Consider the following 15,964-nt stretch of genomic DNA (forward strand, 5'->3'; position numbering starts at 1 on the left):
AAGCTGCAATTTTTCCTAGACTATTTTATAAATGCACTCCACAATTTTAATTAAAAATCTCCTACTTTTCGGTATATACAGCAACTATGCAGGTCTATGTGTTTCCATGGTAACAGACTACAAACAAAACTTATATGGTCAGATCCCGCAGACCTTTCAATTACCCCTACTCTTCTGCCTGTGGAATATAGATAAGAGGAGACCGAGATAAGAGTGGCGGGCAGGTCAGGGACAGAGATAAGAGAGTGGCGGGTAGGTCGAGGACAGAGATAAGAGAGTGGCGGGCAGATCGGGGACAGAGATAAGAGAGTGGCGGGCAGGTCGGGGACAGAGATGAGAGTGGCGGGCAGGTCGGGGACAGAGATGAGAGAGTGGCGGGTAGGTCGGGGACAGAGATAAGAAAGCAGCGGGTAGGTCGGGGACAGAGATAAGAGAGTGGCGGGCAGGTCGGGGACAGAGATAAGAAAGCAGCGGGCAGGTCGAGGACGGTGGAGATGAACAGTAACAGATCCGAGCAGCTTTGGCTCATTAAATAAAGTATTAATTTCTGTCTTTGAGTCAGTTTCTGGATTTCCATAGTTCACGACTGTCATTAAAAGGTTAATGGTTTTATTAAAATCCTGGGAAATACAGCAGCCGATGAGAGGCTTCTCTCCTTTTCCCATAAAGATCAGCCAGCGATAAAACAAGGTTATTAAGCGTCAATACCGACTACTGGTACCATCATTTTTTTCGCTCGCTTTCCTGGAATGATATCTGGCCGGTATTGAAGAATAAAGAATATACTTTCTGTTCTGAGCAGCCGTAATTATATCCCACCAGCCGTAGAGCTGTAATAGCATCATTTACTGGAGGAGATAGAGAGTTTGGGAAGGGGGCGAGGAAAAAAAGGTTATTCTCCATTATCAATAAGAATGAATTCTGTAATCTGGATACCAGTAATGTATTCCACATAATATCAGACAGAAACGTTCAGCAATTTTCCCTGCAGTAGATTTTATAGAGTATTTCTCTATGGATCATCCTCAGTAAGGAGGCTCTGCCACCATAGACCTAAGGGAAGGGAGGACCAATTTATTACATTATTTTTATTACCTGCATCAAAAATGTAAAAAATGATGAGAAAAGGAAGCGTGGTTAACCCCTTGATGTAAAGTACGAGAAGTCACTCACCTTAGTCCACTCATAGCCACATTAAAAAAAAAAAAGCAGTCAAGCAAGAAGGGAATTTTGTTTACTTACCGTAAATTCCTTTTCTTCTAGCTCCAATTGGGAGACCCAGACAATTGGGTGTATAGCTACTGCCTCCGGAGGCCGCACAAAGTACTACACTTAAAAGTGTAAGGCCCCTCCCCTTCTGGCTATACACCCCCCCGTGGGAGCACGGGTCCCTCAGTTTTAGTGCAAAAGCAAGAAGGAGGAAAGCCAATAACTGTTTCAAAAACAAATTCAATCCGATAAACAATATCGGAGAACGTAAGTTATCAACATGAACAACATGTGCACCCGAAAAACAAATACCCTAAGAAAAAACAGGGCGGGTGCTGGGTCTCCCAATTGGAGCTAGAAGAAAAGGAATTTACGGTAAGTAAACAAAATTCCCTTCTTCTTTTTCGCTCCTAATTGGGAGACCCAGACAATTGGGACGTCCAAAAGCAGTCCCTGGGTGGGTAAAAGAATACCTCGTGATCGGGCTGTCAGGCAGCCCTTTCTTACAGGTGGGCCACCGCCGCCTGCAGGACTTGTCTACCTAGGCTGGCATCCGCCGAAGCGTAGGTATGCACCTGATAATGCTTGGTAAAAGTGTGCAGACTCGACCAGGTAGCCGCCTGGCACACCTGCTGAGCCGTAGCCTGATGCCGTAATGCCCAGGACGCACCCACGGCTCTGGTAGAATGGGCCTTCAGTCCAGAAGGAGTTGGAAGCCCAGCAGAACGGTAGGTGTGAAGAATTGGTTCCTTGATCCACCGCGCAAGGGTGGATTTGGAAGCTTGCGACCCTTTATGCTGACCAGCGACCAGGATAAAGAGTGCATCCGAACGGCGCAGAGGCGCCGTGCGGGAAATGTAGATCCTGAGTGCTCTCACCAGGTCCAACAGATGCAAACCCTTTTCAAATTGGTGAACTGGATGCGGACACAAAAATGGTAAAGTGATATCCTGATTGAGATGAAAGGAAGATACCACCTTGGGAAGAAACTCTGGAATTGGACGCAGTACTACCTTGTCTTGGTGAAACACCAGGAAGGGAGATTTGCAAGATAACGCCGCCAGCTCTGACACTCTCCGAAGAGACGTGACCGCCACCAGAAAAGCCACTTTCTGTGAAAGCCGAGAAAAGGAAATCTCCTTCATAGGCTCGAAAGGTGGCTTCTGGAGAGCAATTAGAACCTTGTTCAGATCCCAGGGTTCCAATGGCCGCTTGTAAGGGGGAACGATATGACAAATCCCTTGCAGGAACGTGCGTACCTTAGGAAGTCGCGCCAGGCGCTTCTGAAAGAATACGGATAGCGCAGAGACTTGTCCTTTAAGGGAGCTAAGCGACAAACCTTTTTCCAACCCAGACTGCAGGAAGGAAAGAAAAATAGGCAATGCAAATGGCCAGGGAGAAACTCCCTGAGCAGAGCACCAAGATAAGAATATCTTCCACGTTCTGTGGTAGATCTTGGCGGAGGATGGTTTCCTAGCCTGTCTCATGGTGGCAACAACATCATGAGATAAACCTGAGGTCCCTAGGATCCAGGACTCAATGGCCACACAGTCAGGTTCAGGGCCGCAGAATTCAGATGGAAAAACGGCCCTTGAGACAGCAAGTCTGGACGGCCTGGTAGCGCCCACGGTTGTCCTACCGTGAGATGCCACAGATCCGGGTACCACGACCTCCTTGGCCAGTCTGGAGCGACGAGAATGGCGCAACGGCAGTCGGACCTGATTTTGCGGAGCACTCTGGGCAACAATGCCAGAGGTGGGAACACATAAGGTAGTCGGAACTGCGACCAATCCTGAACTAAGGCGTCTGACGCCAGAGCTCGGTGATCGTGAGACCGTGCCATGAAAACCGGGACCTTGTTGTTGTGCCGTGACGCCATCAGGTCGACGTCCGGCATCCCCCAGCGGCGACAGATCTCCTGAAACACGTCCGGGTGAAGGGACCATTCCCCTGCGTCCATGCCCTGGCGACTGAGAAAGTCTGCTTCCCAGTTTTCCACGCCTGGGCTGTGAACTGCGGATATGGTGGATGCTGTGTTTTCCACCCACGTCAGAATCCGCCGGACTTCTTGAAAGGCTTGCCGACTGCGTGTTCCCCCTTGGTGGTTGATGTACGCCACCGCTGTGGAATTGTCCGACTGAATCCGGATCTGCTTGCCCTCCAGCCACTGTTGGAAGGCTCGCAGAGCAAGATAGACTGCTCTGATTTCCAGAACATTGATCTGAAGGGTGGACTCTCTCTGAGTCCACGTACCCTGAGCCCTGTGGTGAAGAAACACTGCTCCCCACCCTGATAGGCTCGCATCTGTCGTGACCACCGCCCAGGATGGGGGTAGGAACGACTTTCCTTTTGACAATGAGGTGGGAAGAAGCCACCATCGGAGAGAGTCCTTGGCTGCCTGAGAGAGGGAGACATCCCTGTCGAGGGACGTCGACTTCCCGTCCCATTGGCGGAGAATGTCCCATTGTAGAGGGCGCAGATGAAACTGCGCGAAAGGGACTGCTTCCATTGCTGCCACCATCTTCCCTAGGAAATGCATGAGGCGCCTCAAGGAGTGGGACTGGTTCTGCAGGAGAGATTGCACCCCTGTCTGCAGAGAGCACTGCTTGTCCAGTGGAAGCTTCACTATCGCTGAGAGAGTATGAAACTCCATGCCAAGATATGTTAGTGATTGGGTCGGGGTTAGATTTGACTATGAAAAGTTGATAATCCACCCGAAACTCTGGAGAGTCTTCAGTGCCACGTCCAGACTGTGTTGGCATGCCTCGTGAGAGGGTGCCTTTATAAGTAGATCGTCCAAATACGGGATCACGGAGTGACCCTGCGAGTGCAGGACAGCTACTACTGCTGCCATGACCTTGGTGAAAACCCGAGGGGCTGTTGCCAGCCCGAAAGGTAACGCTACGAACTGCAGGTGTTCGCTTTCTATAACGAAGCGTAGAAAACGCTGATGCTCTGGCGCAATCGGCACGTGAAGATAAGCATCTTTGATGTCTATTGATGCTAAGAAATCTCCTTGAGACATTGAGGTTATGACGGAGCGTAGAGATTCCATCCGGAACCTCCTGGTTTTTACGTGTTTGTTGAGCAACTTTAGATCCAGGACGGGCCGAAAGGACCCGTCCTTCTTTGGCACCACAAACAGATTGGAGTAAAAACCGTGACCTTGTTCCTGAAGAGGAACGGAAGTCACCACTCCTTCCGCCTTTAGAGCGGCCACCGCCTGCAGCAGAGCATCGGCTCGGTCGGGCGGTGGGGAAGTTCTGAAGAAACGAGTTGGAGGACGAGAGCTGAACTCTATCCTGTACCCGTGAGACAGAATGTCCCTCACCCAACGGTCTTTGACCTGTGACAGCCAAATGTCGCCAAAGCGGGAGAGCCTGCCACCGACCGAGGATGCGGAGAGAGGAGGCTGAAAGTCATGAGGAAGCCGTCTTGGTAACGGTTCTTCCTGCTGTCTTTTTTTTGGGCGTGACTGAGTCCGCCAAGAATCTGAGCCTCTCTGATCCTTTTGGACGAGGAGAATTGGGACCTGCCTGAGCCTCGAAAGGACCGAAAACCAGACTGACCCCTCCTTTGTTGGGGCTTGTTTTGTCTGTGTTGAGGTAAGGATGAGTCCTTACCCTTGGAGTGTTTAATGATTTCATCCAAACGCTCCCCAAACAATCGGTCACGAGAAAAAGGCAAACTGGTTAAGCACTTCTTGGAAGCAGAATCTGCCTTCCATTCTCTCAACCACAGGGCTCTGCGCAAAACCACGGAGTTGGCTGACGCCACCGCCGTACGGCTCGTAGAGTCCAGGACAGCATTAATCGCGTAAGACGCGAATGCAGACATTTGAGAGGTCAATGGTGCCACCTGCGGGGCAGATGTACGTGTGACCGAGTCGACTTGTATAAGCCCAGCTGAAATGGCTTGGAGTGCCCATACGGCTGCAAAAGCTGGCGCCAACGACGCTCCAATAGCTTCATAGATGGATTTCAGCCAGAGCTCCATCTGCCTGTCAGTGGCATCTTTAAGTGCCGCTCCATCTGCTACTGCAACTAAAGATCTAGCTGCAAGCCTGGAGATTGGAGGGTCCACCTTGGGACACTGGGTCCAACCCTTGACCACGTCAGGGGGAAAAGGATAGCGTGTATCTTTAAGCCGTTTAGAAAACCGCTTCTCAGGATAAGCGTGGTGTTTCTGGATTGCATCTCTAAAGTCAGAGTGGTCCAGAAAAGTGCTTAATTTACGCTTGGGATATCTGAAATGGAATTTCTCCTGCTGTGAAGCTGCCTCCTCCGCAGGAGGAGCTGGCGGGGAAATATCTAACATCCTATTGATGGACGCTATAAGATCATTCACTATGGCGTCACCATCCGGTGTATCCAGAGAGAGAGCGGTCCCAGGATCAGAATCTTGATCAGTTACATCCGCCTCATCACCAATAGATTCGTCCCGCTGGGATCCTGACCAGTGAGACGAAGTTGAGGGCCCCTCATAACGAGCCCGCTTAGGTTGTCTGGGACTGTTGTCTGAGTCAGAATCGTCACCCTGGGGTGCATGTGACACCCCCGGAGCTTGGAAGTGTTCCAGCTGAGGGGGACCAGGGAGCAATGATGCCACAGTGTCCATGGTCTGAGTTACTGGTCTAGACTGCAATGTTTCAAGAATCTTTGACATGGTCATAGACAATCTGTCAGCAAAAGCTGCAAACTCCGTTCCTGTCACCTGGACAGCATTCACAGGTGGTACACCCTGGGTCACGTCCAGCAGAGGCCCCGGCTGTGCAAGTTGTACAGGGGCCGAGCACTGCACACAATGGGGGTCAGTGGAACCTGCCGGTAGAGCAGCCCCACATGCGGTACAGGCAGCATATAATGTATGTGCCTTGGCACCCTTGCGTTTTGCGGACGACATGCTGTTGCCTCCTTGTAATCTAGGAGGGTATATAGCCGAGAATCACCAGCGACCGTACAGTGAAAAGTATTTGCAAACACAAAATACTCAGTATACAAACGGCACAAGTGGGGGTGAGCCCTTGAGGGCTGCTTACCGCCCGCTGAACAGCGGGTATGAGGCCGTAGAATCCCGTGTCTGGGTCTCCCCGTCTCCCCTCTGCAGCTCAGCGTGCAGGCAGGAATGGCTGCCGGCGTTCTGTGAAGAGGGGCGGACCGTGGGCGTGCCACAAACAAAGTGCGGGAAACTGCGTCCTACTGTGCCTGGTGTGAGGGCTGGAGTATGTAAAAAAAGACTCCAGCCCTCAGCGCTGATGCTCTGTACAGCGTCCCGCCCTCCTCCTGACTGGCAGGTGCGGAGGCGGGAACGAACGAACTAGGCCGCAAAAGCCGGGGACTGTAGTAATAAGCGCGGCCGTGATATATGCACGGTCAGCGCGGAAGTCCCCGGCGCACCACAAGTCCCAGCTGCGTCGCAGTCCCAGCGGCCGGCGCGACCGTTCTCCCTGAGTCTACCCACTCAGCTAAGCTGAAGTGAGGAAATGGCACAAGCGCAGCAGCGCTGTTGTCCCCGGCGCACTAACACACCCAGCAATGCTGCGGTGTGCGCGCGTATGCACGGGGACACAGAGTACCTTGACGGAGCAGGGCCATGTCCCTGACGATACTCAGCTCCATATCCAGCGGCTTCTCCAGGGGCTGCGGATGGAGCACGGTCTCAGTGCCTGGAGACCGGTAAAATCCCACTTCGCCCAGAGCCCTAATGGGGATGGGGAAGGAATCAGCATGTGGGCTCCAGCCTCCGTACCCGCAATGGGTACCTCAACCTTAACAAGCACCACCGACAGAAAGTGGGGTGAGAAGGGAGCATGCTGGGGGCCCTGTATGGGCCCTCTTTTCTTCCATCCGACATAGTCAGCAGCTGCTGCTGACTAAATAGTGGAGCTATGCGTGCGTGTCTGACCTCCTTCGCACAAAGCAAAAACTGAGGGACCCGTGCTCCCACGGGGGGGTGTATAGCCAGAAGGGGAGGGGCCTTACACTTTTAAGTGTAGTACTTTGTGCGGCCTCCGGAGGCAGTAGCTATACACCCAATTGTCTGGGTCTCCCAATTAGGAGCGAAAAAGAAATACCTGGTTTCCCCGAAAATAAGCCCTAGCATGATTTTACAGGATTTTTGGAGCATGCTTGAAATATACACCTTACTAAAAAAAAAACAAAAAAAAAAACAACAAAAAAAACAAAACAAGTTACAATCAGGGCCAGCATATGGAGCGTCAAACTACACCATTTCTCAGGGCCCCCACGCTCTTAGGGACCCCAACATTTGTATTCTGAGGTTCAAGTTGTTTAAGGACCTTTGATGACTTCAATCATGTCACCAAAGGTCTCTTAATTGCAGGAGTCGAGAAGAACTGAACAGGAGACAGGCTGGTGTACAGGACTGGCATTAGGGGAAAGGGAGAGCAAACTGAGCAATTTCACACGGCCCCCATTCTCCTAGGGCCCCCAGAGTTGCTATCCTGATCTGGTAAGACTGCTTAAGGACCTTTGTGACATCATGTCATATTACCAAAGGTCTCTTAAAGGGAACTTGTCACCACTTTTTTAGCCTATAATATGCGGCCACCACCACCGGGCTCTTATATACAGCATACTTACCTAACGGTCGCACGGTGGGCCTAATAGGCGTATCCGTTGTCCAGTGTCGGCGCCACCTCTTTTGGTCATCTTTGGTCTCCTTCTTCTCTAGCCACGGTGCATGATGGGTCTGATGTGATACACACTCGCCGGCATTCAGGTCCTGAGCAGGGCAGATCAAAGTATTGCAGTGCGCCTGCGCAGGACCGGCGTGTGTGTGTGAAGTAGATGCGTCATGCACCGCGGCTTCAGAAAGAGGACAAAGATAGCTGAAAGAGGAGACGCCGGCACCGGACAACGGAGACGCCCATTAGGCCCACCGCGCGACCGTTAGGTAAGTATTATAAAGTGTTTTTTAGGTTAGACCCCCGGCATGGCTCTTATATACAGCGTGTTAGAATGCTGTATATAAGAGCCCGGTGGTGGCCGCAGCTTATAGGCCAAAAAAGTGGTGACCGGTTCCCTTTAATTGCAGGAGTCTAGAAGAATTGGACATGCTGGTATGCAGGACTGGCATTAGGGAAAAGGGAGCGCAAACTGAGCAATTTCACACGACTCCCATTCTCCTAGGACCCTCAGCATTTCTATCCTGATCTGGTAAGACTGCTTAACCCCTTCAGCCCCCAGCCTGTTTTCACCTTAAAGACCCGGCCATTTTTTGCAATTTTGACCAGTGTCACTTTGACAGGTTATAACTCTGGAACACTTAAACGGATCCTGGCGATTCTGAGATTGTTTTTTCGTGACATATTGTACTTCATGTCAGTGGTAAATTTAGGCCGATATGTTTTGCGTTTATTTGTGAAAATTTCGGAAATTTGGCGAAAATTTTGAAAATTTTGTAATTTTCAAAATTTGAAATGTTATGCCCATAAATCTGAGAGATATGTCACACAAAAAAGTTACTAAATAACATTTCCCACATGTCTACTTTACACCAGCGCAATTTTTGAAAAAAAAATAAAAATTCCGTTAGGAAGTTAGAAGGGTTCAAAGTTCATCACCAATTTCTCATTTTTCCAACAAAATTTACAAAAAAAAATTTTTTAGGTACCACATCACATTTGGAGTGATTTGAGAAACCTAGGCGACAGAAAATACCCAAAAGTGACCCAATTCTAAAATCTGCACCCCTCACTCTGCTCAAAACCACATCAAAGAAGTTTATTAACCCTTTAGGAGCTTCACAGCAACCAAAGCAATGTAGACGAAAAAATGAAAATTTTACTTTAACACAAAAATGTTACTTTAGCCATAAAAATTAGTATTTTCACAAGGGTATCAGGAAAAATGCATCATAAAATGTATCGTGCATTTTCTCCTGAGTACGCAGATACCCCATATGTGGTGGAAATCAAATGTTTGGGCACACGGCAGGACTCGGAAGGCAAGGAGCGCCATTTGAATTTTTGAGTGCAAAATTAGCTGCACTCATTAGCGGACGCCATGTCGGGTTTGAAGACTCCCCGAGGTGCCTAAACAATGGAGCTCCCCCATAAGTGACCCCATTTTGGAAACTAGAGCCCTCAAATATTTTTTCTAGATGTTTGATGTGCACTTTGAACCCCTGGGGGCTTCACAGAAGTTTATAACGTTGAGCCGTGAAAAGAAAAAAAATTTTTTTTACCACAAAACTGGTGCTTCAACCAGGAAGCTTTTTTTATCACAAGGGTATCAGGAAAAAATGCACCATAAAATGTATTGTGCATTTTCTCCTGAGTACGCAGATACCCCATATGTGGTGGAAATCAAATGTTTGGGCGCACGGCAGGACTCGGAAGGCAAGGAGCGCCATTTCACAGCAAAATTGGTTGGAATTATTAGCGGACGCTATGTTGCGTTTGGAGACCCCCCTGAAGTGCCTAAACAATGGAGCTCCCCCACAATTGACCCCATTTTGGAAACTAGACCCCTCATGGAATTTATCTAGCTGTTTAGGGAGCACTTTGAACCCCTGGAGGCTTCACAAACGTTTGTAATGTTGAGCCGTGAAAATATTTTATTTTTTTTTACCACAAAATTGTTTTTTCAAACAGGTAGCTTTTTTTCCCACAAGGGTATCAGGAAAAAATGCACCATAAAATGTATTGTGCAATTTCTCCTGAGTACGACGATACCTCATATGTGGTGGAAATCAATTGTTTGGGCGTACGGCGGGGCTCAGAAGAGAAGGAGCGCCATTTCACAGTAAAATTGATTGGAATTATTAGCAGACGCCATGTTTCATTTGGAGACCCCCTGAGGTGCCTAAACAATGGAGCTCCCCCACATGTGATCCCATTTTGGAAACTAGACCCGCCCACATATAAAAAAAAATTAGTTTGGCGAAATAAAAAATACAGACATCAGTAGAAAAAAAAAATAAAAAATGAGCGCCTGCCAAGACCAGTGCCAAACGTGAGAGCAATGCACGAGTCTCGCATCGCATCATCCACTGCAGTCTGGAAGCGAGCAACTGCGCTGGATAATACGATGCGAGAGGGCGGGGCGGCAGATGAGAAAGGGCGCAGCGGATGGAAGATAGGAAAGGGCGCAGCGGGTGGAGGAGCGGCAGAGGATGGGAAAGGGCGCAGCGGATGGATGATGGGAAATGGCGCAGCGGATGGATGGGAAATGGCGCAGCGGATGGAGGAGCGGCAGAGGATGGGGGGGGAGGTGAGATGGGGATACCTACCTTACAGGATGGATCTAGGCAGCAGGATCACAGCAGACAGAAGAGGCAGCAGATGAAGGAGGCAACAGATCGAGGAGGGTGAGAGGGGGCAGTAGATGGAAAATGGGAGAGAGCAGGCAGCAGATCGGGGAGGGGGGCAGAGTCTGATGGGAGAGAGAGATGGCACATGGAGGAGGGGGGGCCCTGGGGGGAGGGTGGTTTGCAGCACATGTAGGGGGAGGGTGGCTTGCAGCACATGTGGGGGGAGGGTGGCTGGCTTGCAGCACATGTGGGGGGAGGGTGGCTGGCTTGCAGCACATGTGGGGGAAGGGTGGCTGGCTTGCAGCACATGTGGGGGGAGGGTGGCTGGCTTGCAGCACATGTGGGGGGAGGGTGGCTTGCAGCACATGTGCTGCAAGCCACCCACCCTCCCCCCACATGTGCTGCAAGCCACCCTCCCCCCACATGTGCTGCAAGCCACCCTCCCCCTACATGTGCTGCAAACCACCCTCCCCCCGGGGCATTTTCAATGGCTGGAACATTACAGTGGCTGTAATTGGCTGAGCGGCGTTCGTCAGCCAATCACAGCCTCTGTAGGTTCGGGGAGGAGGTACCACCCCTCCTGAGGTCAGGCAGAGGTCCCCTCCTTCCCGAATCTACCGTTTAAGTAAACAAATTTCACTTCCCGGGGCTCCGGGACCGCGATTTCGCCAGGACGTACCGCCGATCGGGAACAGTGGGGGCCGATTCGGGGGCAGCAGCGGCTGAAAAAGGTGGGTGCGACGGCGGCGGGGACAGTGGCGAGCATGGCGGCGGGGACAGCGGTGGAGCGGGAGCAGCGGCGGGGCGATCGGAGACAGCGGCGGGGACAGCGGTGGAGCGGGAGCATGGCGGGGCGATCGGAGACAGCGGAGGGGACAGCGGTGGAGCGGGAGCATGGCGCCGGGGCGATCGGAGACAGCGGCGGAGACAGCGGCGGAGCGGGAGCATGGCGGGGCGATCGGAGACAGTGGCGGAGACAGCGGCGGAGCGGGAGCATGGCGGGGCGATCGGAGACAGCGGCGGAGCGGGAGCATGGCGGGGCGATCGGAGACAGCGGCGGGGACAGCGGTGGAGCGGGAGCATGGCGCCGGGGCGATCGGAGACAGCGGCGGGGACAGCAGTGGAGCGGGAGCATGGCGGGGCGATCGGAGACAGCGGCGGGGACAGCGGTGGAGCGGGAGCATGGCGCCGGGGCGATCGGAGACAGCGGCGGAGCGGGAGCATGGCGGGGCGATCGGAGACAGCGGCGGGGACAGCGGTAGAGCGGGAGCATGGCGCCGGGGCGATCGGAGACAGCGGCGGGGACAGCGGTGGAGCGGGAGCATGGCGCCGGGGCGATCGGAGACAGCGGCGGGGACAGCGGTGGATCGGGAGCAGTGGCGGGGTGATCGGAGACAGCGGCGGGGACAGCGGTGGATCGGGAGCAGCGGCGGGGCGATCGGGAGCAGCGGCGGGGCGATCGGGGACAGGGGCGGGCGGGCGGCGGGGACAGCAACTTACCGCTCTCCTCGGCTTCCAGGGACGGTCACAGGCCGCAGATCCACATTGATTGGAGAGAGCGGTCACAAGACCGGTCTCTCCAATCAGAGCTGGGGGCGGGTGAAGCATCGATCACCCAGCTCCAGCCAATGGCCAGTGCTACAGCAGCACTGATCAGGGCTGGATTTCAATGTTCCAGCCATTTTCAATGGCTGGAACATTACAGTGGCTGTAATTGGCTGAGCGGCGTTCGTCAGCCAATCACAGCCTCTGTAGGTTCGGGGAGGAGGCACCACCCCTCCTGAGGTCAGGCAGAGGTCCCCTCCTTCCCGAATCTACCATTTAAGTAAACAAATTTCACTCCCCGGGGCTCCGGGACCGCGATTTCGCCAGGACGTACTGAGTACGTCATGGGTCGTTTAGCACCATGTCACCATGACGTACTCAGTACGTCCAAGGTCGTTAAGGGGTTAAGGACCTTTGTGACATCACATCATGTGACCAAAGGTCTATTAATTGCAGAAGTCTAAAGCTGAAGAGGAGACAGGCTGGTGTGTATATGCATGTGTGTAGATAGATAGATAGATAGAGGGATAGATAGATAGAGGGATAGATAGAGGGATAGATAGAGGGATAGATAGATAGAGGGATAGATAGATAGATAGATAGATAGATAGAGGGATAGATAGAGGGATAGATAGAGGGATAGATAGAGGGATAGATAGAGGGATAGATAGATAGATAGAGGGATAGATAGAGGGATAGATAGATAGAGAGATAGATAGAGGGATAGATAGATAGATAGAGGGATGGATAGATAGATAGATAGAGGGATATATAGATAGATAGAGGGATAGATAGATAGAGGGGATAGATAGAGGGGATAGATAGAGGGGATAGATAGAGGGATAGATAGATAGAGGGATAGATAGATAGAGGGATAGATAGATAGAGGGATAGATAGATAGAGGGATAGATAGATAGAGGGATAGTTAGAGGGATAGATAGAGGGGATAGATGGATGGATGGATGGATAGGAGGAATTCTGCATTAATGTACGACATTTGTGTCCCAGGATTTTATAGAATTATATTGGGAAATTATTAAAATGTTGCACTGGCCTCAACTGCTCAAAATCCATCATTAAGGGGCAACACTTAATTAATATGGAGTGGCAGAGACAAAGTGAATCCAGTAAAGATTCCTGGTGCAAATGACGTTATTGTTGATTAATGTGGGGCCCGGTGTCTGGCCTTGGTGCCGGCCTCCTCATTTTAACACTAAGATCGGGCATGGACAGACGCATTGTACCAGTTTTAATTAACGATCGTCAGTGATTGTGTTTAATGAATCTTCCAGGAGTAACATGTTGGTTGTGATGATTATTACAGTAGTCACATTGCATGGAAGATGTTGTACAGAATATTCTGTTGTAATTCCGCGCTCAGTTTCCTGGGCACGATGGGATTAATGAAGCAGATGGTCGACCTCCCGCAATTCAAATGATGGATGGTGACTTCAAAAGCCTCCGGACGAGGACACGGCGCACTACAATGCCTGGTGCGATAATTCTGCCGTCACTTACCCAGCTGGAGGTTCTGCAGCTCTGATTGGTATTTGGCCACTTCTTCTTGTAGAGCTTCCAAAAGCAGCAGAGAGCGGCGATTCTGGCAGCGCGATGGACCTTCAGAGAGAGGAGAAATGTCAGTCATCCACATATGATCCATTACAAATGTCAGTACAATTAGAAGACGGCTTCCTGATCTGGAGAGAGACACCTCGATTTCTTCATCTGGAATGCCATCACTCTTGATAGCAAGCCAAATGGAAGCATGTCGTTTGTGTGTGTCATACTGCAGTCTGTGCAGAAAAGTATTTACATTTATTTATAGAGGCCAGAATCTTATTTTCCAGGTACAGAGCTCCAAATTCCCTGAAAAGCCCAAGTAAAACAATAAATGTTGCGCTACCTCCCGTCGCCTCTAGGGGGAGATCAGGAGTTTACTTTATACACAATGAATATCAGTATGCAGTGAGTGACTGAGCTCCCTCTAGTGGTGGCTACTGTAAGAAATTACTGTATTACACCACTTTGGACCATAGTAGCAAGTTGCTAATTGCCGAGTTCTGATTGGTGGGACTCCCAGTTAAAGAGATAGGGGCTCAGGAACTGGGATCTGCACAGCCCCATTCTAACTGGAGCCGAAATATGCATCCTCCGCTCCTTTCATGGTCTATGGGACTGTGGGAAGAAACCGAGCACTGTATGGGCTACCTCCTTCAGTCAATAGTCCATGAACGGAAGGGAGGTATAGCATGATCATCTCTGCTACAATCAACATGGTGCGACAGAGCTCGTTCACGGGGTTCCAGAGTCCTGATCTCAAGATCACGATGGGGTCACAGTGGTCGGACCTCAAGTGATCAAGCAAGATATTTCCAGTCCTACGGAAAAGGGATAACTTTATTTTGGGAGTAACAAAAAAAGGGAATTTTGTTTACTTACCGTAAATTCCTTTTCTTCTAGCTCCTATTGGGAGACCCAGACAATTGGGTGTATAGCTTCTGCCTCTGGAGGCCACACAAAGTATTACACTTTTAAAAAAGTGTAACCCCTCCCCTCTGCCTATACACCCTCCCGTGGATCACGGGCTACTCAGTTTTGGTGCAAAAGCAGGAAGGAGAAAACTTATAAATTGGTCTAGGGTAAATTCAATCCGAAGGATGTTCGGAGAACTGAAGACCATGAACCAAAAGAACAAATCAACATCAACAACATGTGTACACAAAAGAACAACCAGCCCGAAGGGCACAGGGGCGGGTGCTGGGTCTCCCAATAGGAGCTAGAAGAAAAGGAATTTACGGTAAGTAAACAAAATTCCCTTTTTCTTTGTCGCTCCATTGGGAGACCCAGACAATTGGGACGTCCAAGAGCAGTCCCTGGGTGGGTAAAAACAATACCTCAATAGAAAGAGCTGAAAACGTCCCCCTCTTACAGGTGGGCAACTGCCGCCTGGAGGACTCGCCTACCTAGACTGGCGTCTGCCGAAGCATAGGTATGCACTTGATAGTGCTTCGTGAAAGTGTGCAGACTAGACCACGTAGCTGCCTGACACACCTGCTGAGCCGTCGCCCGGTGCCGCAATGCCCAGGACGCACCTACGGCTCTGGTAGAATGGGCTTTCAACCCTGAAGGGAGCGGAAGCCCAGAAGAACGGTAGGCCTCGAGAATCGGTTGCTTGATCCACCGAGCAAAGGTTGACTTGGAGGCCTGAGAGCCCTTGCGCTGGCCAGTGACAAGGACAAAGAGCGCGTCTGAACGGCGCAGGGGCGCCGTGCGAGACACGTAGAGCCGGAGTGCTCTCACTAGATCCAAAGAGTGCAAATCCTTTTCACACTGGTGAATTGGATTAGGGCAAAAGGAAGGCAAGGAGATATCCTGATTTAGATGAAAAGGGGATACCACCTTAGGGAGAAATTCCGGGACAGGACGCAGAACCACCTTATCCTGGTGAAAAACCAGGAAGGGAGCTTTGCATGACAGCGCTGCAAGCTCAGACACTCTCCGAAGTGATGTGACTGCCACCAGGAAGGCCACCTTCTGAGAAAGACGGGAGAGAGAGACATCCCGCAGCGGCTCAAAAGGCGGCTTTTGAAGAGCCGTCAGGACCCTGTTAAGATCCCAAGGTTCCAACGGACGTTTGTAAGGTGGAACCATGTGGCAAACCCCCTGCAGGAACGTGCGGACCTGCGGAAGCCTGGCTAGACGCTTTTGAAAAAACACGGAGAGCGCCGAAACTTGGCCCTTGAGAGAGCCGAGGGACAAACCCTTGTCCATTCCAGATTGTAGGAATGAAAGGAATGTGGGTAAGGCAAACGGCCATGGAGGAAAACCGTTATCAGAGCACCAGGATAGGAAGATTTGCCAAGACCTGTAATAGATCTTGGCGGACGTAGGCTTCCTGGCTTGTCTCATGGTGGCAATGACATCCTGAGATAA

The 15,964-nt window shown here is 51.0% G+C and overlaps 1 protein-coding gene across 1 annotated transcript in view; it reads right to left on the bottom strand.

The window, feature by feature from the left end:
* The window catches only part of TEDC2 (tubulin epsilon and delta complex 2), a 108,278-nt gene that overhangs the window by 19,990 nt on the left and 72,324 nt on the right, over positions 1-15,964 (bottom strand). Inside the window, exon 9 of the mRNA XM_075318238.1 lies at positions 13,550-13,648. Within this exon, the coding sequence (XP_075174353.1) occupies positions 13,550-13,648 (99 nt within the window). The remainder of the gene's footprint in view (positions 1-13,549; positions 13,649-15,964) is intronic.

Source organism: Anomaloglossus baeobatrachus, chromosome 7 (assembly GCF_048569485.1).
Source record: "Anomaloglossus baeobatrachus isolate aAnoBae1 chromosome 7, aAnoBae1.hap1, whole genome shotgun sequence".
Classification (NCBI taxonomy): Eukaryota; Metazoa; Chordata; class Amphibia; order Anura; family Aromobatidae; genus Anomaloglossus; species Anomaloglossus baeobatrachus.